This window comes from Pezoporus flaviventris, unplaced genomic scaffold (assembly GCF_033815535.1).
Source record: "Pezoporus flaviventris isolate CSIRO_AGI_PZ_B2104156 unplaced genomic scaffold, CSIRO_AGI_Pfla_v1 ptg000145l, whole genome shotgun sequence".
Classification (NCBI taxonomy): domain Eukaryota; kingdom Metazoa; phylum Chordata; class Aves; order Psittaciformes; family Psittacidae; genus Pezoporus; species Pezoporus flaviventris.
In genome coordinates this window covers 436,783-462,110 of record NW_026892693.1, presented here as the reverse complement: position 1 = coordinate 462,110, position 25,328 = coordinate 436,783, and the positions used below count along the sequence as shown (strand labels likewise).

At 49.9% G+C, this 25,328-nt stretch overlaps 1 protein-coding gene across 5 annotated transcripts in view; it reads left to right on the top strand.

Moving 5' to 3' along the window:
• Positions 1–25,328, top strand: part of DAGLA (diacylglycerol lipase alpha) — a 70,859-nt gene that overhangs the window by 20,952 nt on the left and 24,579 nt on the right. For 4 of the 5 annotated variants that reach the window (XR_009747731.1, XM_061479301.1, XM_061479302.1 and 1 more), the window contains exons 2-7: positions 5,502–5,641; positions 14,940–15,078; positions 15,542–15,753; positions 18,142–18,243; positions 18,828–18,966; positions 23,483–23,570. Coding sequence is in view for 4 of the 5 variants with exons in the window: in XM_061479301.1 (XP_061335285.1) it covers positions 14,984–15,078; positions 15,542–15,753; positions 18,142–18,243; positions 18,828–18,966; positions 23,483–23,570 (636 nt within the window). In the remaining variant the exon portion in view is untranslated. Of the gene's footprint in view, positions 1–5,501; positions 5,642–11,862; positions 12,017–14,939; positions 15,079–15,541; positions 15,754–18,141; positions 18,244–18,827; positions 18,967–23,482; positions 23,571–25,328 lie in introns of all 5 variants that reach the window. The other variant, XM_061479304.1, reaches the window with a different exon arrangement.

The window sequence follows — 25,328 nt, the reverse complement described above, 5'->3', positions numbered from 1 at the left end:
CATAAGAGCAGAGAAACCTGGGCTTGATTCATCCTTGCTTACATAAGCAAAATGAAAATAGGATTCCAGCCTTTTATCACATGCATCCAAATCTGAGATGCAGGAAGAGTCCAGCTCCTTCAGCTTGGCAAGATCAGCCTGGGATTTCAGTTTCCTCTTGCTGTGTCATTAGGGAAACACCAGCCAGTCAAGAAATCGTGGGAAGAGGAGGAAGCATGTGGTCTGCTTGTCCCTGTGATCTGCACACAGAGGTATGGGACCTGTTCTGTTTGTTTGCTTGTGCCTCTTGAAGCAGCGTTGTACGTGTGGGGTTACAGCATCTTTATTAGAAGCACCAGCTGGTGAACGTGGCTCAAGGGAAAGCAAAGTGATCAGTCACAGGGGAGCTGCCTGGATTTCATTTCCACTGGGGCTGAATTTGGGTCTTAATTTCCTAAGCCAGGAGGGAGCATTTGCTGCACGCACTGAGCAGTTGGGTGATTCTTACTTCTTGCTGTGCTCCTTCTCAGTGAGCTCCTCTGGGATCCTAATGGACAAGCCTTTTGGGCTATAGAACAGCTGTCAGCAGCTGGAAGGAGGAGCTTTGATTGTCTCAAGATACTCCAGGGCCTCTTAGCAACAATAAGTGGAGGAATAGATGGAGAGCTGCAAAGCACAGAAAATGTGGAGAAAAAGAAAAGGGAGGAAGAGAGTGACAGAATAATGGGGGAGTGGGTTGTAGAGGAGAGAGAAGGAACATGTAAAAGGGAAGGGATTAGGTGTGGAGACAAGTTGTTAGTGCAGGACAGTGCTGTTACGACAGGTCTGGGTGAGATATGAGGGAGCTATGAGGAGGAGAAGCACACTGACATGTGCAGAGCTGTGTATGGAGCAGCACAGGCTATAGGGAGGGTCTCAGTGAATCATAGAATCAGCTAGGTTGGAAAAGTCCCCACTACCCAGCACTGCCAAGGCCACCACTAACCCATGACACTGAGGCCTTGTCTCCATGGTGTGTGAACACTTCCAGGGCCGGTGCCCTGGGCAGCCTGTTCCAATGCCTGAGCACCCTCTGGGGCAGGAATTGTTCCTCAGCTCCATCTAAACCTGCCCTGGTGCAGCTTGAGGCCGTTTCCTCTTGTCCCATCCCTTGTTCCTTGGGAGCAGAGCCCAGCCCCTCCTGGCTCCATCCTCCTCTCAGGCACTTGGAGGCAGCCATCAGGTCCCCCCTGAGCCTTCTCTTCTCCACACTGAACCCCCCAGCTCCCTCAGCCCTTCCCCATCACACTTGGGCTCCAGGCCCTGCTCCAGCTCCGTTCCCTTCTCTGGCCCCGCTCCAGCACCTCAAGGTCTCTCTTGCAGTGAGGGGCCCAGAGCTGAGCACAGGATTCGAGGTGCAGCCTCCCCAGTGCCCAGCACAGGGGCCCAATCCCTGCCCTGCTCCTGCTGCCGCACTGGTGCTGGTGCAGGCCAGGATGCTGGGGGCTTCTTGGCTGCCTGGGCACAAGCTGCTCCTGCTCAGCTCCATCAATCAGCACCCCCAGGTAAATGAGGTGATGAAGATTTGGGTTCCTGCAGCACTCGGCCCTGGAGGGGGGTTATTTATAGCAGCAACCACTGAGGCAGGAAAAGTTTGCTCAAGCTGTCATTTGTGTGAGCCAGAGAGCTGGAATCTCACTCTCCCTCCTCCCTCCTGCTCTTGCTTGTTCACAATTTCACTGTAATTACCAAGCTTTACATGAGCAGGGTCAGAGCAAGGAGCTTTCTTTAGAAGACTCTCTTCTCCAGGCAGGAATCAGGCAGGATTTTTTTGTCTCCTGGGAATACTTACCCTGAGCATTTGTGTTATTTCGAGGGCTGTTCTCGTGTGCTGAGGTGGAAGCCACGAGATGGGAGGGACAGAACCACACTGCTTCTGAAGCTGCAGCAGCCAGAAGCCACCATCTGAAACTGCAGAGTTGAAATGTTCACTCTGAGTTTAGGAGGGATAGAAAACCCCGACTGCAGATTATAATCTGTACTAATGTGGGTTTGTCCAAGATGAGAGAAGCACGTTAGTCAATACAGAGCTGTTCTCCTGCCGCATACTTTCAAAAGCTGTTTCCTTTCAGATGGGAAAAGCTGCTTTTTGAGTAGCCAACAGGATGGATTGGGACCAGCAGAGGGTCATTGTGCAGCTCCAGCGGGGTAATAGCTGTGTCTCTGTGACACATGGTGACAATGCTCTGCTGTCACATGCTGTAAGGCCTTGTGCAGTGTTTATTGTGGAATCATGGAATAGCTTGGGTTGGAAAGGACCTTAAATATCCAATTCCAATCCCCTGCCGTGGGCAGGGATGCCTTACACTAGATCATACTGCCCGAGGCTCTTGTCCAACCTGGCCTTGAACACTGCCAGGGATGGGGCATTTTCCCCACTTGTTTGGACAACCTGTTCCAGTGCCTCACCATCCTCACAGTAAAGAACTTCTTCGTTATCTCCAACCTGAACTTCCCTGTTTCAGCTTGAGCCCATCACCCCTTGTCCTATCACTGCAGTCTCTAATGAAGAGTCCCTCTGCAGCATCCTTGTAGCCCCCTTCAGACACTGGAAGCTGCTCTGAGGTCTCCACCCAGCTTCTCTTCTCCAGGCTCAACAGCCCCAATGCTCCCAGCCTGGCTCCATATGGGAGCTGCTCCATCCCCTGAGCATCCTCGTGGCCTTCTCTGGACTTGCTCCATCAGCTCCATGTCCTCCTGCTGGTGAGGACACCAGAACTACACCCAGTGCTGCAACGGGGCTCTCATGAGAGCAGAGCAGAGGGGCAGGATCTCCTTGATAACATACATGGTATTATCCCAGTTAAGGAAACTTCCAAGCTAAAATCCACAATGCTGCAAGGTTTCAGCAGTGTTTATGGTGTGTGGGGTGTAAGTTACTGCTATGGTGGCACTTGGCTTGGTGACAGCACTCGTGTGTGTTCACGTGTGCTGAGCAACACATGGACACCCAGTAACCAGAGCTCATTACTTTGGTGTTTGATCTCTGCGTTGTTCATGCCCCAGGGGAGACTTTGAAGTGAAAGTGGATCTGTTCCATGGTACAGACACGTGGCCTGGATTGGAGCCTGGAGAAGCCCTGCTCTGGAGGCAGTAGCCCTGTGCGTGTTAGGAGGTTATTAGATACACAGGTCTTGTTGGGAAGAAAAGGATTCAGGGGTTTTCTTTGACATTCTTTCTATGTAGTCAGGGTTACAGCAAGTAGAGTCAGTGATGGCAATATAGAGTTAGGTTTCTAAACAGGATGCCATAAATATTGCTTTAGGTTCTGTTTTATGAAATACTGATTCTTCTTGCAGTAGATCCTGCTGTTAACTTGATTTTCAGTAAAGACTCCAAGAAATCCAGAGTGGTGGGCAAGGAATAGAAGGGATTCTGCTTGATAAGGGGCAAGGCTGATGATTTCAGGAGGGATAAGCTAAGGGAAAGTGGGAAACTGGGAAGGTTTGGGGGGTAATCAGAGAAGGCAGATGTGCACTTGGGATGAAATACAGACATGGTATTTTCAGGGAATTCATAGAATCATGGAATGGTTTGGGTTGGAAGGAAGCTTAAAGCTCATCCAGCTCCAACCCCAACCCCTTCCACTGGAGCAGCTTGCTCCAAGCCCCTGTGTCCAACCTGCCCTTGAACACTGCCAGGGATGGGGCAGCCACAGCTTCTCTGGGCACCCTGTGCCAGCACCTCGGCACCCTCCCAGGGAAGAGCTTCTGCCTCAGAGCTCATCTCAGTCTCCCCTCGGGCAGGTTCAAGCCATTCCCCTTGGCCTGTCCCTACAGACCCTTGTCCAAAGCCCCTGTCCAGGTTTCCTGCAGCCCCTTTAGGCACTGGAGCTGCTCTGAGGTCTCCCCTTCAGGAGCCTTCTCTTCTCCAAGCTGAAACAGCCCAGCACTTGAAATACTGCTGCAGGATGAGGTGGGCCCCTGGAATAGTGTTTTGGTGTCTGTCTGCTGGGAGTTTCAGGTGAACATTGGAAGGAAACAGGTTGGGGACTGTGGGAGACTGGATGGACTTCCATGGCTTGATGGTTTCGGAGTGACCAATTGAAAGATAGTTGGGAAATATGTTGACTGCATTTATGGGGCTGTTTGTGGGAGTGGAGAATGTTCAGAAATGGGTAGTTTGAACTTCTAGGAAGCAATCCTTAGTGGTAGATGACATAGAAGAACAGTGAGAACTGAATTAAGGCATTTGCAGTAACCCAGAGAGAGCTTTTACATTCAGCTCTCATGCTGGATGACTTGAGCCCATGATGGAACATGCATGTCTTTGGGGTGTATGACCTCAACAACCCAGTCTTTTCAGCTATGATTTCTAGGAACAGAAGATACAGGCATGGCCTTGCCTAAAGTCAAGAATACAAAGCAAAAGTGGCACTTTGAACCCAGGTGGAGGTACAAGCAGTCCAGAAAGATCAGCAGATGGGTTTAGTGCACATGGAGAAATCAGAGACCAGAGGAAAGAGGTGAGAGCCAGATGTTTGACTAGAAACAGAGCTGTTGGTCCAGGGTTCCATCATCAGGGCCATGATTGAGGGAAAGCACTGAAATAAGCAGGCAGCACCAGTAAGATGAGGATGGATCATCTCCAGCTAAGGTTTAGACTGTTTGAAGCCCATTTCCAATGTGGTTAAGGCTGGAAGCTTCATAGAGTTTGCAGCCAGGTTTAGTGGGTAAAAAGTACATTAGGGTTTAGTGTTCAAGGCCAGGCTGGATGAGGCTTGGAGCAACCTGCTTTAGTGGAAGGTGTTCCTGCCCATGGCACGGGGCTGGAACTGGATGAGCTTTCCTTTCCAGCCCAAACCAGGCTGTGATTCTGTGATATCCCCAAGCAGGGGAGGGAGAAAGGCACTGCTTTTAATTCCAGAGCATCTTTCCCTTCCAGAGACTCCTTCCTGTATCAAACACTCCTTGGATGTGAGCAGATCCAGCACATTTCCTCTTTCTCTCCTGGCAGTTGCCTCTGGAGGAAACCACTCTGCAGCGATTCCCTTTGCTCGGGAGCCTGGGGCTGCCTCTGTGCTGCCTGCACGGGGGTGCTGCTGCTCTCCAGCATGGTTTTTGGGGAGCGAAACAGGGAAGTTCTGCCAGGGAATGGTGTTGACCACACAGTTTTCTCCAGTTTGGCACTGATCTTGCTGTTCTCCCACTTGTTTCGCTCCTCTCGTATTGGCAGCGGTGGTCCCTTTAGCTCCCGGAGAATGACTGGTGGCTTTCCCTCTCTGTGACTCATCCTCTAGGGAATTCCTGAAGCAGTGAGTCAAGTTATTGGGAAAACTGTTTGCCCACTAGTGTAAACGAAGAAGCCAGGGAACCTGCCTGAGGTAGTGTAGAGGGGATTACTTTTCACTGTGACTGGTTGTCCTCTCTCTTGCTAAAGGCAGGTCCCTTCACGATAAGCTATAGCAGGGAGACAGTAGTGAATAGATGGATTTTTCCCTTGCAATATGCTCCTGCTGATGGTTTTCCTCTTTTCCTTTCAAGGTGGCTGATCTGATAAGCATTCCAGGGTGGAGAAAAAGTGACAGATTTGACTTTGCCAGGATTACAGTGAAAAATAGCTTGCCTAAAGAGATGAGGCTGTCAGATTGGCACCACTCAGCTACAGCTGCAATACTCCTTTCGTAAGTACCATTTACCATTTCATTCTGCCCTGGCTGACTTTAATCCAGCCTTTTGTTCTTTTGACTTCAGACAAATGAATGGTTGTGTGCTTTCCAACTAGGAATTAACTAATCTTTAATATTGCCATGGGATATTACAACAAAACCAAAGAACTTGGATGCATCCAGGAGGAATTACCTAGTGTACTGCATATGTAAGTGTGGATTGGTCAGGGTTGTTTGTACTGATGCCAGTCAGACTCAGGATGCATTTTTAAAGCAAGGTGCTTTTTGTATCTTAACTCATCCAAATGTTCTCTTTCTACATCCTTCCCCTGTCCCATTCAAACCCAGCTTTCCTTGTCACTGCCTATTAAACATTAGCAGATCTTATTACCCAGTAGAACAGCAAGTTCTATTTAAAATCCAGAATTAGTTTCACTTCTGAATCCATTCTTTTTTCCCCTTAGCAACTTGGCCATGTATTTTTGCTCAAGCTTGGAGGCTTCAGCAAAGCTCAGCTTGTGGGCTTCACTAGCACAAGCTGTAGGTGGTTGCAGATATGTCTGCACTGATACCACGACTGGGGGCTGGTTTTAACTGTCAGTAGACTTTGAGGGTGCTCCTGCTCCGCTCCCAGGTTTGCAGTCCAGGGGCTCATTTGAAGGTAAGTTCATCTCTCAACTCCTCTTGTTTCTCATCCACTTATTCAGGAAGGCTTTGGATTTTCTCTAGTCTGACAAGTAAGCTTGGAGTTCAATTGTGCTCCTGTTGAGGTCATGGAGTAAAGTGCTAGTAAGCTTGGAGCTGGCGGGTGAGGAGGCACCTTCATCTCCCTCACAACATCATTCTTCCTTTAGTTTAGGCACTGGAAGTGTCTCACAGTGTTCATGGTCATGATGTCCTCAATTGAAAGTGGTTTTAAAAGGACTGTTCTTATCCTTACAAGCTGCTTTTTGCCAATGGAAAAATCCCGGCCTGTGGGGTATTCCAGCTGGAAAAAACCCAGGAAGCTCTGAACTGATACCAGCTGATTAGAGGAGGTATATCCCATACTAGAGAGTTTCTTTTTAATTCAGTGGCTCCCTTCTCCTGTTTTTACACTGGTGGCTGTGAAGTTGTGAACAAGTGCTGTGAATAGTAGCGGTTGGCTCTCAGTTAACTCTTACGCTAAAACCAAGGAGATTTGCAAGATGATGCTTTCTTTCCTGAAAGAAAAGACTTTTCATCACTGTGGACAAGTCCATGCCAAGCAGATACAGTGGTTGTTCCGGTGTCTAACAGAAAATCATCACTCAGGAAATGGATTCAGCTTTGTAAAGAGCTGTCACAGGCTGAAGGTGAGAATCTTACAGAATCACAGACTGGTTTGGGTTGGAAGGGAGCTTAAAGCTCCTCCAGCTCCAACCCCTGCCACGGTCAGGGACACCTTCCACCAGAGCAGCTTGCTCCAAGCCCCTGTGTCCAACCTGGCCTTGAGCACTGCCAGGGATGGGGCAGCCACAGCTTCTCTGGGCACCCTGTGCCAGCGCCTCGGCACCCTCACAGGGAAGAGCTTCTGCCTAAGAGCTCATCTCAGTCTCCCCTCGGGCAGGTTCAAGCCATCCCCCTTGGCCTGTCCCTACAGGCCCTTGTCCCAAGCCCCTCTCCAGGTTTCCTGCAGCCCCTTCAGGCACTGGAGCTGCTCTCAGGTCTCCCCTTCAGGAGCCTTCTCTTGTCCAGGCTGCCCCAGCCCAGCTCTCTGAGCCTGGCTCCAGAGCAGAGCTGCTCCAGCCCTCGCAGCATCTCCATGGCCTCCTCTGGCCTCGCTCCAACAGCTCCACGTCCCTCTTGTGCTGTTTCCCTTTGCATATTTTATGCTTGTGTGTGTCTCCACTGAATGGAGGCAAAGGGATGTTGCCAACTTGCGGCATATTGGTTGTTTTCCTCTGAAATGATCCCTTTCATGTGGTTTTTAGACAGGGGAAATGTATTAATCCTTAGAATTGCAGAAAAAACGGTTGAAAACCTGAACCCTTTGTGTGCAGAGCCTAAACCCCTGATTTAAATATTTCAGTGGGAGCATCTCATTGTAAAAATACTTGTGGATTTTGACATCTCAATTAATGCCTTAGACTGCCTGGGATTACCAATACTATTGCTCCGGAGCAGGCAGTATGTCAGCGTTGGGCTCTTTGTGGTGTGCACAGCATTGTTCTGCAGGGAAATAACCAGTTTGGAGTGAATAGCAAATGTGATACTAAATCTTCTGTGTTAGTAGGAAGGTTTTTGAGAGCTGAATGTTTTTTTCCTGTCTCGGGAGAGAAAAGGGACCATTTAAGGAAAACCTGATAAGAGGCTTTTGAAATTCAAGGGTGTAAGTTGTAAGGCTGAAAGGTTAGAGAAGGGAACAAGTAGGAGACACCTGTGTTTGAAGATAGTGTGGGACTCATGGGACCTATTTCTAGCCAAGGCAAGAGGTGTTTGGAGTAAGGCACAAAGGGGATGGATTTAAGCAAGGAGCACATATACACAGAAAACATCTCAATGTGCTTATGGTGCCTGAGGCAGTGGGGCTGTGTGAAGAAATATAGGGAGGAATAAGCTGAAATGGAGATCATGGAATGAGTTGGAAGGGGCCTTAGAGCTCATCCAGTTGCAACCCCCTGCCACAGGCTGAGACACCTTCCACTAGAGCAGCTTGCTCCAAGCCCTGTCCATCCTTGAACACTGCCAGGGATGGGGTTCAAGCCCCATCAAGTCACCCCTACCTGAGCCCCCCATCCTTCCTCTCCTCACCAGGATGTTCCACATGGGCTTTCTACCCCTGGGTCATTGTCCCTGCAGCTTACAGAACCTTGCTGTTCCCATTAAATAAGCCTTTCTATAAGCACTTACTGTCCTTGACGGAAATCCTCAATTAGAACTTGGATCCAACTTCATCGGTTCTCATCCAGCTATTTTTAAGAGCTTGAAATGGAGCTCTTTCTGCTTGAGCCTGGTTCCTCACAATCTGGGAATTGTTCTCCATGCAAAGTGTCCTGAAGCTGATAGGAGGCACTTGCTTCCCTGTGTCTGCCCACATGCAAACCCAGCTCTCCTCCAGCACCTCTTGCAGGACCCAGGGATACCTACTCACCACAATGTGGACCAGAGGCTCATAACGTAAGGTGGGGCCAAATGAGACAGCACCAAAGGAAGATGAGCTCTTCCAAGGCAGCGCTGCCTTTTACAAGTGGCAGAGGATATCTGCTGCAAGCAATGCCCACAGGAATTGTGGGGAAAGCTCCTTCCCTGGGGGAAGATGGTACAGCAGCAGCCAGAAGGATGTGAGGATAGCTCTGGCATGACTATGATTAAGGGAACAGATCTGTACTTCAAAGAATACTGCCTGTGTTAGTGTAACATTTACTTACAACTAAGCCAAAGGTGGCTCAGCATGGGGAGGGGGTGATGGCAAAAATCAGTGGGGTCTTTAATGCTGGAATATCAATTTCACACCTGCTTTTAAGATTCTCCTTTATTTATCCCATTTTCCAAGGAGAAGGAGATAAAATGAGTCAGTGGCAGAGCCTGGGGACCGAGGCATCAGGTTCAAGAAAGAAAAAAGTTCAAACAGCCTCTTGTGACTTGGCACATTTCAGATGCAGCTCCCCCAGGATAAGGCCCCTGCCCCACAATCTTCTCACTACAGTGTCCTCATCACAGAGCTATATGATTAGATCTGAAGCTATAACACTGCCCATTGACACACATACCCAAAATACATCTCGGAGTAGAAGCTGACCTTCAAAACCCAGGGGACAAGAACTTCCCCATGGGTCCCACCAGCTTAAATTGTACATGCTGGCAGAAATACAGCCTTGAAGTGCATGGTGATGGTCACAAGAATGCTGATAGTAACAAGAACAGACTGTTGGCCCAACCCTGGCTGGAGAGAGACTTATAAGAGCAAGCAGGGACAGGCCAAGGGGAATGGTTTAACCTGCCAGAGGGGAGACTGAGATGAGCTCTCAGCAGAAGCTCTTCCGGGTGAGGGTGCTGAGGCGCTGGCACAGGGTGCCCAGAGAAGCTGTGGCTGCCCCATCCCTGGCAGTGTTCAAGGCCAGGTTGGACACAGGGGCTTGGAGCAAGCTGCTCCAGTGGAAGGTGTTGGGGTTGGAGCTGGATGAACTTTAAGCTCCGTTCCAGCACAAACCATTCCATGATTCTATGATAAAGAGGAAATGCAAATGTACCAGCAGGGGACAGAACCTGTTTCTGTTGATGGAGATGAGGAGGGTTGTGCTGTGCATGAGTACTTGCAGGTGCCATCCTGTATGGTAGGGAGCAGAAGGCAGTTCCAGAGGAGCTAACAGGATGGAGCTGATCTGGTGATGTTCAGACATTGTACAGGGCCTGCCTGGGCTACTTGGGTGACTCCTGGGGCTTTCTGTTCTCCCACTGGGGCTCTGCAGCACCAGTGCTGTGCCTGTAGGACCAGCACCTCTGGGTACCTGGGCAGAGTGACCTCAGGGAAAAGGGAGGGTGCCTCTGCTGTGGTAGCACAGGAGGAGCAGAGAAGAACCCTAAAGGAGATGCTGCTGTTGGAGCTGCCCTGACACAAGCTTGTTTCCAGATGGATTTTTCTCCATCTCCATCATTTTTCTTCATCTCCTCCAGCAGATGAGCTGTGAGGCTGTGACTTCTCAGTGGCACAGCAGGTTGGAACTGGGATGTTCCCTTGGAACACAGTGGCATTTCCTTCAGTACCACAGCAGTGTGTTGCTGGATTCCAGTGGCTTTGTCCTGCAGTGACTCCCACAGCCATCTCCAGTGCTAAGACCTAGACATCCCCTTTCTTTTGGGCTTCCTGTAGGCAGTGAAGATGAAGGGCTGGTCGCTGGGCTTTGAACACTTACTTTGAGGGAGTTTCTCTTGGGGGAATCATACAGTAGGCCTCAAGGCAGAATCTGGGGAGACTGGCTCAAAGTGTGCTTCCAGATAGGAACCACAGGTGAGTTGGGATCACTCTTCCATACCTGGGGCATGTGGAGTTGGAAGCAGGTCACCAGCTGAGGCTGAGGGGAAAGGTGGGTGATGGATCAGTTGTTCTGGCAGAGCTTTCTCCTGCTGGTGCCTCCAGTGGTCTGGCAAAGTGGGAAGAAGCTTGGTACTGGCACATCCAATTTCAGTGTCTTCTTGGCACCCCATCGTTTGCTTGAGGGCAATAACAAGGCATGTTCTGAACTCCAGGAGGTTGCGTGGGCCCGGAGGAGGGTTTGGAGGATGCTGAGTGAGTGTTCGAGCCCTTGTAGATCCCCAGGGATGAGGGTTTGTAGGGGTTTAGTGTGCTGGGCTGTGTGGGTGCGACTGTGCTTCAGGTGCCTGGGTGATGGGTGAGCTTTAAGCTGCTTGTGGGTTTTTGGGTGGTGGGGAATAGCTGATGCTCTCCCTTGCAACAAGCATGGTGTGGGTGGTCTCCTGTGGTGCAAGATCCATGCACAGCCCTTTCCCTCCAGCTCTGGCTGTGTTCAGCTTGTATTTACTTGTATACCTTCTCCCGAGGCTAATGTCAGATGGGATGGGATGCTGGATTAGCCTAAATCTCCTTGGTTTAGCTGGAATGTTGTCTCGCTGGAGCATTTTTCTCCTTTGCTCTTTTCTCTAAGCCTTCCCCTTCCAGACAGCTAATTCTCCCCTTCCCCCACATCCTGTCATACCCCAGAGCATGTCACAAGGAATTAAGGGCTGAAAGGCCTGGGAGAGGCTGCTCCTCTTGGAACAGTCTCTCCTTTCTATGACCAGGGTGGCCCCCTCTGTGTGTCCCTTTTGTGTCCCATCCAATTCCCCTCCCCCTGCCCATTCAGTCCATGCCAGAGCAGAGAGCAGTGCTCCTGAGCCTTTCCCAGCCCTGCTTCCAGGACTGCAGCCGATGGGATGCATGGCTCAGAGTCCAGCCCGATCCCAAACCGCTGCCGCAGTGCTCCTGGTCCGGCAGCAAGAAGGGAGGAGGTTTGTGCTGCTGCACTTGCTGCTGCTGGAGGGTTTTCCTTCTCTCCCATCTCCGTGTGGCTCTGACAGCATCACTCCCGGTCCTCCTTCCCACAATCCACATCCAAGCTCCTCAGAATAGGGATGATGTCACTTCCTTCCAGAGGGTGCCGGGGGTGTGGAAGGGGGGAGTCACGACCCCTGGCAGCCCTGAGGAAGAGCTGAGGTTGCTGCCTGCCTGCCTGGGAAGAGGGAGTTGCTCTGAAGATGATGCCCAGCTCTGTCAGCAGGCAGGCACCACGCCGCCCTTCCCTGTGCCGAGTGGGATTTTCAATGGCTGCAAGAAGAGTTTGCTGTTCCTTCCTTCACTCGTGATGCCTGTCTCCGTGGATATGCACTGTTCCTGCAGCACCCTGATGGGAGAGAAGGATGTGCAGCAGCTGGGTAAGATTCCTGCTTCCGTAGGTCTTTGAGCTGAGGGTCAAGGGCTTTGGACTTGGTGTGCACAAAGCTGGTGCCTGCATGTGCTTCCCCTCATTCCAGTGTTGGGAGCTCGGTGCTGCTTGTACTGGGATTCAGGCTTCAAGGTCCTGGGAATTTTTCCCACTCTTTTCCAGCAATTTTAGGGATGGTGCAAAGGGGGTTTTGCTGTTGCAAAACTTGGGTCAGTGGTCTCAGGGCTGTTGTGTGCTTTCCTCCTGGTTCTTCTGCTAAATCACATCTTCATCATCTGAAGCAACTCCTGGGATGTGCTGGGATGAAGCCAGGGTTCCTTACACCGAGAGCTTTGCTTTTTTTTTATCCTTTGTGAGCTTTATTCTCAGGCCTTCTGTCATTTCCCTTCTTTCCAAACTGGCCCCATCCCTCATGGGTTGGGTTTTCAATAGATGGGCTTTGGGAGCTGTGATTCTTTCTGCAGTGCACTGGGAGCATGATGAGCACGGAGCCAGGAGTGACAGTCCCTCAGTGAGTGACAGGCTGCTCTGCTCCAGCCCCATCTGTTGCTGTGGGTAAAGGAATTCGTGTTGGATGGTTGCTGCTCTTGCCCATTCCCTGCCTCTTCAGCTGGCAGGGAAAAGCAGGGAGAGCACAACCACTTGTGCGTGGAGAGGTGGAAGAGTTGTTGGGAAAGTGGGAAACGCGTTGGTGGGATGCAGCCGTAAGCTGAGGGATGATGGGAATCGAGGTCTGAGCTGTGGTGGCCAGAGGCAGCGTGAATGAGCATGATGGAAAGTGCATCCCTAAATCCTGGCCAGGGATACTGATATCCCAGGTATAAATGCTTCATGTGGGTGGGTTAGTCAGGGCAGGGCTAGAAGAAGTCACCAGATGGCCAAAGGAGTGAGCAGTTTGAAGCTGCAGTGTACTGAGTGCTCTGATTGTAATGTGCTGAGGAAGCGTGAATCCAACTGGTGATGGAATTTCACATGTGCTTTGTTTGTGGAATAGAGCATTCCCTCCATGCACTGGGAGTGTGTCAGCCTGTTACCCATGGAATCTCCTGGATAGCGTGGAAGGTTTGTGGAGGTTTTCAATACTTAGTGACTGAAATGGGGGGGGAAGGTTCAGGCCAGTGGCCGTGGGTGGTGGTTCAAGAGTGGTCCCTCCTCTGGTTTGAGGTGATCTGTACAGCAGGTAAGTGATGGGGTAACCACATCTGACCAGGCAATAGGTTTGAGTACTGTTCCTGCAACAGTGAGCGCTGTGATACTTAGTGGTCTGTCACAAACCCAACACTTGTGTTACTTTGAAGGTTCAGATGAGTTTTAATGTGATGGTGTTGCTCCCCCCTGCCCTCTTTTACCCAGAGCACTAAATGAGATAAGTCACATACGGGTTTGATTGGGTTTTGTCCTGTGCATGAGGTGTGGCAGATGATGTTCCCTCCGAAATGCTATTGGAAATCCTGAGTATATTATAAGTAACAAATAGGAACACTTTGAGTTTTGCCTCTGAGCACAATAGCGTGTTGCCAGATCAGTACAAAGAGCTTTTATTTGGAGATGCAGCTTTGGATCAGTGTGGTCACTGCAGGTCAGGAATGGGGCACTCCAGCAGTAGGGCATGAACATGAAGACTGGGAGGTTGGTGGGATTAGAATATGGGAAATGCTGTGATTTTGAGCTGGGATGCATCAGTTGGCAGAATCATGGAATCACAGAATGGTTTGGGTTGGAAGGGACCTGAAGATCATCCAGTTCCAACCCCCTGCCATGGGCAGGGACACCTTCCACGAGACCAGGTTGCTCCAAGCCCCATCCAACCTGGCAGAACTTCATACTGGTGAGATGGTGTCTTGGGGCAGAGGGGCACAGGCCAATGTGTAGTGTCCCCTGGTCTCCTCCTGGTAGCACAGGAGGGTACAGTTAAAGATGTGTGACAGGGGTTAGGGCACAGCAAAGAGGGACAGGACTGACCACTGCAGCCAGGAGATCACTGCTGGCTGTGGGCAGACCACATAGACACAGTCGTAGAAACCAAAGGCTGATGAAACCAAACAGGGGTCACGGTGAAAGCATGTTGTACAACATAGGAAAGGACTGAGGCAGTCTGATGCAGTGGACTTGGACTGGAGCAGACTGGAGTGTGTACAGCAGAGCTGGAATGGTGTGGGAGAGCTGTGCTGGGAGGAGGCGGTTGGGGAGCCCTGTGGAGTCTCGTGACTTACACCACTGCTGTTGCTGTTCTTAAAGGGTTTCTGAAGCTTTAAAAATAGGAGCACAAACAAAATGTGGGGAAGAACAGCCAGCTCCTCAGTCTCTGACCTTTTAATTGTTAGTGCCCATCAGTGTGAGCACAAAGACGTGGAGCTGGCAGGGTGCTTCTGATGATGGAGCGAGAGATCTCCTAGGAGCTTGCTCCCTCAGCTCTAAGTGCTTGCTGTTGAGAGCAGGTCAATAGCTTCCCCAGACACTGCTGCTAACTGCTAATGGGTATTTTGGCTTGCTGAGAGAGGAAGAGAAGTGTTGGACAACAAGAGAAGAGCCTGGCAGCAGGGGTGCCTCTGGAAGAACATGGGAACAGGGCTTTCTTCAGAGCTGAGGCCAGTATAACCTGCCCAAAGCACCCCACGGTGACTGCTGCCCAACACACAACCCTAACAGGATTCCAGGTAATCTTATGAACTGGAGCTGGGGGAGCGGTGATTATGTTCAGTGAGTTACACACCGGCTTCACCTAATGCTTCCCACTCTTTCAACTCCACTCTCTTGTGCATCTCCTTCCCGAGCGTGCCATGCCCCCTGGTGCTGGAAGGAAGAACCTCTGCCATCTTTGGTGGAAAACGGGGCTCAGGTGCCATCCTTCTGCTGGTGTGGGTTTCTCTTGAGGACGATCAGTAGCATGTTTTGGCTCTGTTCTCTTCCAGGAGGTGAGTGTTGTGCCTGCTGAAACCCCTCAGACCCACTAGCCATGCCAGGGATTGTCGTGTTCCGCCGCCGCTGGTCTGTAGGCAGCGATGACCTGGTTTTGCCAGCAGTCTTCCTCTTCCTCCTGCACACCACCTGGTAAGTGAGAAGGGCAGAAGTCTCCCATCAGTTCTTTTTGTTGTCCTATTCCTTGCAGCGGTCATTCTTCCCGGCTGGAAGGCTTGTTTGGGGCGTTTCTCATAGGCACCAACGTATTCCCAGCTTCTTTGGATAAGTTCTATTCTAAGCTCTAGTTCCAAAAAGGGAGCCTGACCAGCTGCTTTCATCCTCCTGCGCTACCCAAGGTTGTACACTGGAGTCTGGGGCTGTGTTTCTTCCAGGGGCTCAGGTTAAACAATTGGAGTAGCAGATCCCAGTGGGATAATGGGACTTGACACAGGTCGTCAAATTGTTTGGACTCTGGATGGCTTGTGGGGAGGAGGTTTCCAGACCAAATTAGAGTAGCTGTGGGTGACTGAGGAGCCTCAGGAGCTTGGTGTGGGTTATTACATGCAGCTTTCTTCAGCTTCCTGCTGGTAACAAGCTGGTTTGTGACTGGCAGGTTTGTGATCCTCTCTGTGGTGCTCTTTGGGCTGGTGTACAACCCCAACGAGGCCTGCTCGCTCAACCTGGTGGACCACGGCAGAGGCTACTTGGGCATCCTGCTCAGCTGCATGATCGCAGAGGTGGCAATCATCTGGCTCAGCATGAGAGGCAGTATCCTGTACACAGAGCCTCGGGACTCCATGCAGTATGTGCTCTATGTCAGACTGGGTAAGAGGCAGAGGCCTGAGGCCTCCTAATGACTCAGCCTCCACACTGCCATCTGCTAGCGCAGAAGACTTCTCTCCCCACACCCTGACAAACACACAGCTTCTGAAAGACATCCAGATGGCCACTTGTATGTGCTATGCATCTGAATACATCACATAGACAGCACCCTGTCATTGCTGTAAGACTCTCATGCAATGCCCCAAATATCTTTCTAGCAAACCTTTTAACTTGCCATGCTCATTGCAATGCAGGTACATCCTTTCCCTCAAACCAAATGTGCTCCCCTTCTGTCTCACAGCGCAGATCTGCCACAGTGAGATGCATCTATACCTCTTCCCCCATCTTTTTTCCACATGTTTTCCTAGGATGCAGGCATGGGTCTGTGTAAATCATGCAGGGTCTGACCCCAAGGCATGCGTATGTCCTTGCCTGTCATAGAAGACACATCTACAGCCACCTACCTTGAGACGTACTGGACCTCTTGACTCACAGGAGATGCATCTCCATCCAGTGCCTTAGATTCTCCCCCTCCAGGCACATTGAGATAAATAGGTTTACCACCTGCTCACTGGTTGCATCCTCTCTCTGAGTGTGTATTTGTCTTCCTAAAAACGTTTCCTGTCTCTCTCACCCACCAAAAAGTAGATCAGAAAAGAGAGATTGTTCCTTGATCTCTTACTCAAGGCTTCCCTTTTAGCTTGTTTCCCTCCTCTGCTCTGTTGTCTTCCAGGTACAGAAACTTGAGCAGATTTTTTCTGTGCTGTGTGAAGATTTTTAAGAGGAAACAAATCCTTTTGGAGCTGCAGAGTCAACCCCATTCCAAATAAAACACCTCAGGGTTTTGCATCTCTGTTTTTGCTGGATCCTTTCCCTGCAGAAGTCACTAAAAGAGGGCTAGCCTTGCTTGAAAGCTCTGTCTGAGAGACATTTCCACCTTTTGAGTGCTAAGTGCAAGTCATTAACACAAAGGGCAAACAAATCCTTCTCTTTGCTTTCCCAGACACACTGCAGTCTCCCTAGGGAAGCACGTGGAGCCTGACACCGAGTTACACTGTGTTAAAACCAGACTAAATGGGGCAAGGGAGATAGAGAAAGATCCAAAAAGCTGTTTTCCTGCCCAAGAAACACCCACTTTTCTTCCTTGTCTGCCTTAAACTCTACGTGGATCAGTATTTACACTGTATTTTGGGTCTTGTTTGTGGTTGTTTCATGGGGCTTTTTACTCTTAATGGCTTCATGAATTCTGATGATAGATTAGGGAGTGTGACCAGCATGTGGGCAAGGTCCATGTGACTGTCCCAGTTGAAGCATGTGCTGTTTATTACATAGGAATCTGGGAAAGAGCTCCAATACGACCCCAGGAAAGTCTCATGCATGCTCCTGTCCTGCAGCAGGTCATCTCGGAGGGCAGACAAGCCATGGTAGGCAAAGCCTTAGCTAAGATTAAGCACCCAGTTCGTGCTGAGCAGCAACCAGGTCCAGCTTTGGTTCCTTGCCTACTGCTGTTGTAAAGTCTTTGTGTCTCTTTGAACTGGTTTTTCCAGGCTGGTGAGAGCCTGTAGTAAGCCACTTGTGGAAAGACACCAAGCCAACACATAGATAAGGAGGGTGGGTGGTTAGTTAGCTCTAGGCTGGAATGTGGGTTTAGTCCCAGCTCCACCAAAGCCTTGCTAGGCATTACTAAGCAAGCTATTTACTCTGTCCATATCTGGTTGCTCACCTGCACTTTGGGCTTGTAATGTGGAGAGAAAGTGTGGGGATGGGCACTTCAGAGTAGTGTTTCCCAACTTTTTTGTTCCAGGGAACCATCCTGAATCCGCAGTTCCCTGTTTATTCATAGACTGGTTTGAATTGGAAGGGACCTTAAAGCTTATCCAGTTCCAACCCCCTGCATGGGCAGGGGCACCTTCCACTAGGCCAGGTTGCTCAGAGGGTAACATGCAGAACTGAGGAGCTAGTAAATGACTCCTTAAGGGTTGTGTCCTGGGAACTGTTACTGGAAAGGCTGCAAAGGGCAGAGGTGCTGGGAACATTTACTAAGTGTAGTAAGCAGAATTAATCCAGGATACTCACTACTATGTATTTCCCATCTTTGAATCAGACCAGCTGGCCAAGGTGGTTAAGTCCTGGGTGCTGCTACGCGGTGATTACTCTCTACTCCTGTGGTCCTTGTATCATTCAATAGTTTTAAGGCCATATCACACTTTTGGTTCATACCTTTGGAATATCACCTTCCAAAGCGTGGGGCCCAATCCTGCAGTCACTAATTCTGTGAAGCCATCCTGCTAAAGAGCCACTCTTTGTGTTTCCTCTCCAGAAGCTTTGGAGAAGCAGTGGTTAATCCTTAGGGAGATGCTGCTACTCTCTATTGTGTTCCTTTTGTTGCAGCTATCCTGCTGATTGAGTTTGTGTATGCTATCGTGGGCATCGTTTGGCTAACGCAGTACTACACTTCCTGCAATGATATCACAGCAAAGAGTGTCACTTTGGGTATGTATTTGGAATGTGGTTTGGGTGCATCCCTGTGGATGAGCAGACATCCTCTCGCCTCAGAGAGCTAATTCATTTCTGCATCTGGGGATTGACTGTTGGAAGTGGATTGTGGCTGTAAATGTGGTGCTTGTTTTCCTGAGACATTAGTGCTCAGAACAGTTGTTCTATTCAGTTGTTTGCGCTGTCTGTGCTGAGGCAAGAATCCATGTTCCCATGGAAGGGTCTGGCTGGGGAGTCTGGAAGGCCTGGTTCTCCTTCTTCAGTTCCAAATAGCTTTGGTGGTTTCCTGGAACTCCTTTTCAGTCTCAGGCAGTCCCTTGGCAGGGGTGATACTAGTGTTGCAGTCCCTCTAGCTACTCAGTGAGTACTTAATGGTCTTTTACATGGGCAATATCCTAAACCAGCTGGAAACTTGGAAGCTTTTATAGAGGATTTCTCTTGCTGCAGCTGGGGTGACACTGGTGTGACTTTCTCTGCCCTGCAGCAATGGAGAGATGGGTCTGATATGTGTGATGAACAGCAGGAAGTGTTGCTGCCATGACTTGGGGGCAGAGCACCTGATTCCTCTTCTTTCCTTGCAGGAATGGTGGTGTGCAACTGGGTTGTCATCCTGAGTGTCTGCATCACTGTCCTGTGCGTCTTCGACCCCACGGGCCGGACCTTTGTCAAGCTACGTGCCACGAAGCGGAGACAGCGCAACCTGAGGACGTACAACTTGAGGTAAAGCAGCATTCCCGGAAGGATATCCTGCTTTTCTCCATGCTTAACATCCCTCCTTCAGGGAAGCATCCAGCTTCAGGCATTGCTTCCCTTTGGTGAGGGAAAAATGCAGCTCAGACTGTCAGGTGCTGTGTGTGGGCATCTGCATCCAAAGGAGGCTAAGTGATGCGGTAGCTGCCTGCATTGTGTGTTAGTCACTGCATCTGTGAAGCCTTAGGGGCCTCTTGAGCCAATGCTGACCACAACAGCTTCTTTTGTCCATCCTAGAAGCCTTTTGCCTGGGAGCAGTGAGGCAGTGCTTAGATACTGCTTAGATTGAGAGAGCATCTTCTTCCAAAGCCCCTTTCATCCTTCAGTATTGCCTTCAGAATACAACCTCTTGCCCTGAGGTTTCTTGTCTATGCTTGTGGCCAAGAAGCAATTTCTTTTATGTTGGCAGGCAGATCTTTTAATTAAGAATTGATTACATCTTGGAGCTGCCCAGATGGGGATAGGAAAGCTTTATTTCACCAAGCAAAGCATTTTTCAGAAGGGGGACAACACAAACAGCCTTTGTTTTTCTTATGCACTCTTGACATATGCAACTGTCAGCAAGGAATGTGGCTTTGTAGGACTCGAGGGCACTGGGTTTTGAACACTAGAAACTGAGGCTTTGAAAGAATACTCTGCAAGTCTTGCATTTCTCGTGAGGGATGTATATCCAAGAGGGCATTTTGAATATGCGCTCTTCCGCTGGCTTGAAATGGGATCCTTCAAGTTGTCTTTTTGAGGGAGAAAAAGCCTTTTCCAAGGACTGTGCAAGCAAGTTTTGTTTGAAGGAGCCTGGATTTCATTGTGGAATGCAAGACATTCTTCCTGACCTCTCCACTACGTGACACTAGACTTGGTTATTTGGAGTTGGTTCCCTGTTAGCCTAATGTGTGTGACTGCTGCAGTATGATCAGGACGTTCCCAGGGGGACTGGGATAAGAAGCTTTGATGATACTATGGATCTAGTACCCCACACTCCATCAAAGCTGTGTGGCTCAGGGTGTTATTTTTCCAAAGGGAAACTGAGTGCCAATGATGGCAAAGGTTTTTTGGCCCGCTCACTGCAAGAGAGACCTTGAGGTGCTGGAGTGGGGACAGAGAAGGGCAACGGAGCTGGTGCAGGGCCTGGAGCCCAGGTGTGATGGGGAAGGGCTGAGGGACCTGGGGGGTTCAGTGTGGAGAAGAGAAGGCTCAGGGGGGACCTGATGGCTGCCTCCAAGTGCCTGAGAGGAGGATGGAGCCAGGAGGGGCTGGGCTCTGCTCCCAAGGAACAAGGGATGGGACAAGAGGAAACGGCCTCAAGCTGCCCCAGGGCAGGTTTAGATGGAGCTGAGGAACAATTCCTGCCCCAGAGGGTGCTCAGGCATTGGAACAGGCTGCCCAGGGCAGGGCTGCAGGCACCGGCCCTGCAAGTGCTCACACACCGTGGAGACGAGGCCTCTGTGCCATGGGCTAGTGGTGGCCTTGGCAGGGCTGGGGAACGGTTGGACTTGGTGTTCTTCAAGGTCATTTCCAACCTGGTTGATTCTATGTTCTGTAGGTGAAGGTATTTATCCCTTGGGCCGTGGCCAGGTTTTCCCTCCAGGCCTGTACCAGTTTTGGACAGCTTGTGCCTGCTGTTTGCAGCTTCCCACTCTGCAAGGGGAGCGTGAACAGATGTGAACAAGCAAAACGCTGGGGGCTCTGATGTGAAAGGCAAACAGAAGATGGTACTACTAAAGCAATTGTTCCCAAAGAGCACATTGTGAAATTCTCTGCCTGTTTGTGGATCATGATCCAGAAAAGAGGTTGAGGGCCAGGAACTGCTACTGAAACCCCTTAGGTTGCATCAGTACGTGCCTCTGCTGTACAGCAGGAACTTGACCTTTGCATTATGTTTATCCTGAGCTGTATTTCCTCTGTCTTGACTCATGAATAAGCGTGATTTATTACATTAGGGAGATATCTAACTTCTGCCTTCCCTTTGGTGGTGCTTTGATGTAGGTGTTGGACTCTTACACAGAGGTTTTCCTTCACCAGTGGCATCGTGATGTGTGTGGGCACTTCTGTTCTTGCAGAGCTAAGAAAATAAAGCAACAAAACAAAAGGCTCAGCTGATTGTGCTGAGGCTTTGCTTGCTTCAGAGCCCACTAAACATGTGGAAGTTCAGTGTTAGGAAGAAAGAATTTGGGAAAAGTTGGAGTGAAAATAGCTCAGAGCACACTTGGCTTGTTCAGCCCCCGCGGTGAAGTTGTGAAGTTCTTTGCATTGCTGCCCAAGTACTTTGGCATTTGGTGGAGCACAGTACTGCCAGCTCTGCCTTGGGATGATCGTATTCCTGTTCCTCTTCTAGAGTCTTCCTTGGACGTTGTGGATAGTTGAACATTCCCAGGGGCTGGAGCAGCTCTGCTCTGGAGCCAAGCTGAGAGAGCTGGGCTGAGTCAGCCTGGACAAGAGAAGGCTCCTGAAGGGGAGACCTGAGAGCAGCTCCAGTGCCTGAAGGGGCTGCAGGAAACCTGGAGAGGGGCTTGGGACAAGGGATGTAGGGACAGGCCAAGGGGAATGGCTTGAACCTGCCCGAGGTTGAGGAGACTGAGATGAGCTCTGAGACAGAAGCTCTTCCCTGTGAGGGTGCTGAGGCGCTGGCACAGGGTGCCCAGAGAAGCTGTGGCTGCCCCATCCCTGGCAGTGTTCAAGGGCAGGCTGGACACAGGGGCTTGGAGCAAGCTGCTCTAGTGGAAGGTGTTGGGGTTGGAGCTGGATGAGCTTTAAGGTCCCTTCCAACCCAACCCATTCCATAACGTTCTTGGCTGATACTTTGGTACTTGCTGAGTCCTTGCTGTGTCCAACCCAGGCCACCGCTGTCCTTCCACCACTGCAATGCCATGAGTGAAGGAAGGCTGTTAAGATGTGTCCATCCTGTCCAGCTTTAAGCTCCCTTCCAACACAAACCAGGTTGGGATTTTATGATAGTTATTGTATCATAGTTGTTTTCAAATGCTCAGCTCTGGGTTGATGGATTGCCCTGTGGGATCAGCTCCTCCTATGCAGGCAAATACTCCTTTATCAGCATCTCTTTCTTCCAGGTACAACCCACTTCCTGTGCTTTGGGCTTTTGCTCATGTGAGAGCCTGCCAGGAATACAGAAGTGGTCTTTTCTCTTGATTGCTCTGACCTGTTTTGGCTTAGTCTGTGTCCACGTTAAAGACCCTGCTTCAGGGGAGCTGTGGCCTTTGTTGATAGCATTGCACTCTGGCACAGACACCCACTTCAACACCACTAAGCTCAGGGCTGTTAGCAGGTATTCCAGTCAACAAGAAGGGACTGTCACCCCTCAGAGTGTAGGAACTGGGACAAGCTGACAACAGTGGAGGCAACTCCACTCTGCTTCATTGAAACAGGGGTGTCCAATTAGCTCGTTTTGAAGCTGGAATTGAAATGTCACAGAAACCAAATGTGGGTTGAGCTAAACCTGCTCTATTCAGCCTGTTTTAGCCTTGTCTAAATGGAAAGAGGCCCTTGAGCTAACTTAACTTTTCTTTCTCCTGAAAGCTAAGCACTGTACTTGAATAGAGTGTAAATTTCTTCAGTGCTGAGCCTGTGTTATGTTTTATAAATACATTTTTCCCAAATAAGCAATTTACTGGGGAGAAAAACTCCCCAGCTCCTCTCATACTATGTGCCCACAGTCTTTTGTATCCTGTGCACCCCCTTGCACTGAGGTAGAGTTTTCCTCCTGAGTGGTGGGATGTGCTGGCACGTGATGCAGCTGCCAGGTTGCCAGTGGATCCTCCTTCCATCCACAGCACCGGGTGCTCTTGACCATCTTGCTCCAGCAGATGTATAGAACAGCAGGAGCTTCATTATGCCCTTCTCATTCGAGTGGGACACCATGTATATAAATACAGAGGACAGATTTTTTGACCTTCCCATCATAGACTGTTTTGTGTTGGAAAGGACTCATCCAGTTCCAATCCCCCTGCCATGGGCAGGGACACCTTCCACTGGAGCAGCTTGCCCCAAGCCCCTGTGTCCAACCTGGCCTTGAGCACTGCCAGGGATGGGGCAGCCACAGCTTCTCTGGGCACCCTGTGCCAGCGCCTCAGCACCCTCACAGGGAAGAGCTTCTGCCTTATCTCTAACCTGCACTTCCCCTGTTTCAGTTGGAACCCATCACCCCTTGTCCTATCACTCCAGTCCCTGATGAAGAGTCCCTCTCCAGCATCCTTGTAGCCTCCTTGGGATACTGGAAGCTGCTCTGAGCTCTCCATGCAGCTTCTCTTCTCCAGGCTGAACAAGCCCAACTTCCTTAGCCTATAAAATGAGATGAATTGTTAATCTTTATGTGCTCTCCTTGCCTCTGCTAGACCAGGATTCATAGAACAACATGGTTTAGCACGTGTTGTAGCAGTGATAGTGTAGACTGGGTGACTTTGGATCTTACTATGTGTTTGCAGACATGTTCTCCTGCCTCTCCTCATGCTCATACTCTACCCTTCATTCACAGACACCGCCTGGAAGAAGGACAAGCCAGCAGCTGGACACGCAGACTCAAGGTTTTCCTTTGCTGCACAAGGACAAAAGACTCTCAGTCGGTAGGTACCAAATAGCTCTTGTCCAAGCAGGAGATAGCATCCTGCCTGCATGAAGTGTGTCTCATTACAGTGAGATGTAGAGGCACTAGGAGTCCAGGGAGCCTTGTGTACATGCAGGGACTGGGAATCCCTTCCAAGAAGCATCAGGATCACCAGGCTTGGAGCTTTGCTGCATGCTGATTCCTTTTCTGTCCTTACAGCCCAAGTAGCCAGAAGGAGCCCTTGCATTTCTGCAGGGGGGACCTGGTATTCCATGCAGGAGCTGATGTAACAACAAATGCAGATGTAACAACACTGAGTAGGGCGGCTATCAAAATGACTAGTCTTAACCCTCTGGTTTTGAGTATTAGAGAACTCTGAAGGTAAAGCCAGCACTGAAAAGCAATGTCAGTGCTAAACTCTTCTCCTGTAGTTGATCTGTACCTCACTGTTGCAGTGAACTGGGATAATAATGTATAAGTGAAGACAGCAGTGGAAGAAATACCTGTTTTCACTATGTTTGGGCTCAACATTTGACTTTGTGATCCGTTTCAGTTTGCTCAGGCAGTTTCTCCTGGTGTTTGCATCAGTCTCATACACTTGAGGAGGAGAGAGACCTCTCTGAAAACAGGAAAATGTAAACCTGTCAAGCAGCTAGAGACTACTTCTGGATTTCCTAACAGTCAAACCCCACTACTTAATCCCTAGATTCACATGGAGATCGTTGGTTTGAAGTTTTCATGTGCTACAGTTGGGATTTTCCCTTCTTGTGCAGCAGGGAAGGGTAAGGGGCTTGCTATTGCTTCCCCAGAAGTTAGCAGCCCATTTCTCCTGGAAGCAGTAGGAGCAGGTTTATATCTTGGGGTTGTGTTCAACAGGATTCCTGAGGACCTGCTGGAGATGTGAGCAGGAACAGGGAAAACTTTGCTGATTAAGACTCCTAATATTTAAATGGGTCAGAATTAGGAGTATTTGGGAACTCCTGGAAGACCAGACAGAACCAGGGTGTTGTTATCAGAGGTAGTTGTAAAGAAAGACCAAGTGATGAATGCACATGTACCCTGGCTCTGACTTAGTTCCAGCCTCTCAGGAGAAGAGCTTGGAGTTATCAAGGACACTTTGTCAAAGACATCAGTGCACAGCAGTGGCCAAAATATCACAAGAACATTTAGCATCAGTAGAAGGGCATAGCAAATGACAGGGAAACCACCAAGGGACCAACCACATCAGTGATGTCCTCACTAAATATAGCCTGGGGTTGGGTCTCCTCAAAGGTGCAGCAGAGAAAGGAGCATATTGGAGGGGATGTGGACTTTGAAGAGAAATGGGATTGGGATTTTAACCTCAAAAAGGAAGATGGAATAAGATGAAGAGCTGTATAACGGAGTCAGGTGAAGGCTACCTGAACATTTGTTCATCACAGATGGCAACCAGTATGAATTAGATTAAAAGAGTGTGTGAGGAAGTGCTGTGGAGTTACCCACAGGGTGCATTCCCAAAGTGTGGATGGCTGCAGGAGTTGTTATAACCCTCGTGCAGAAATCCAGCAGTGTGTCCTGGCACATGGATCCTCCCAGCAGCACTGGATGCAATGCCACCATGTTCCCAGCCTGCTGCCCCACTGAGGAGTCAGAGGCCAGGCCTGGCAGCGCTCACAGCTCATCTGCTGGAGCTGCTGAGGAAAAGCCATCTGGAAAAGGGAAACAAAATGAGCTTTTGTGTCAGGGCAGCTCCAACAGCAGCATTTCCTTGGGGGTTCTTTGCTGCACCTCCCCTGCT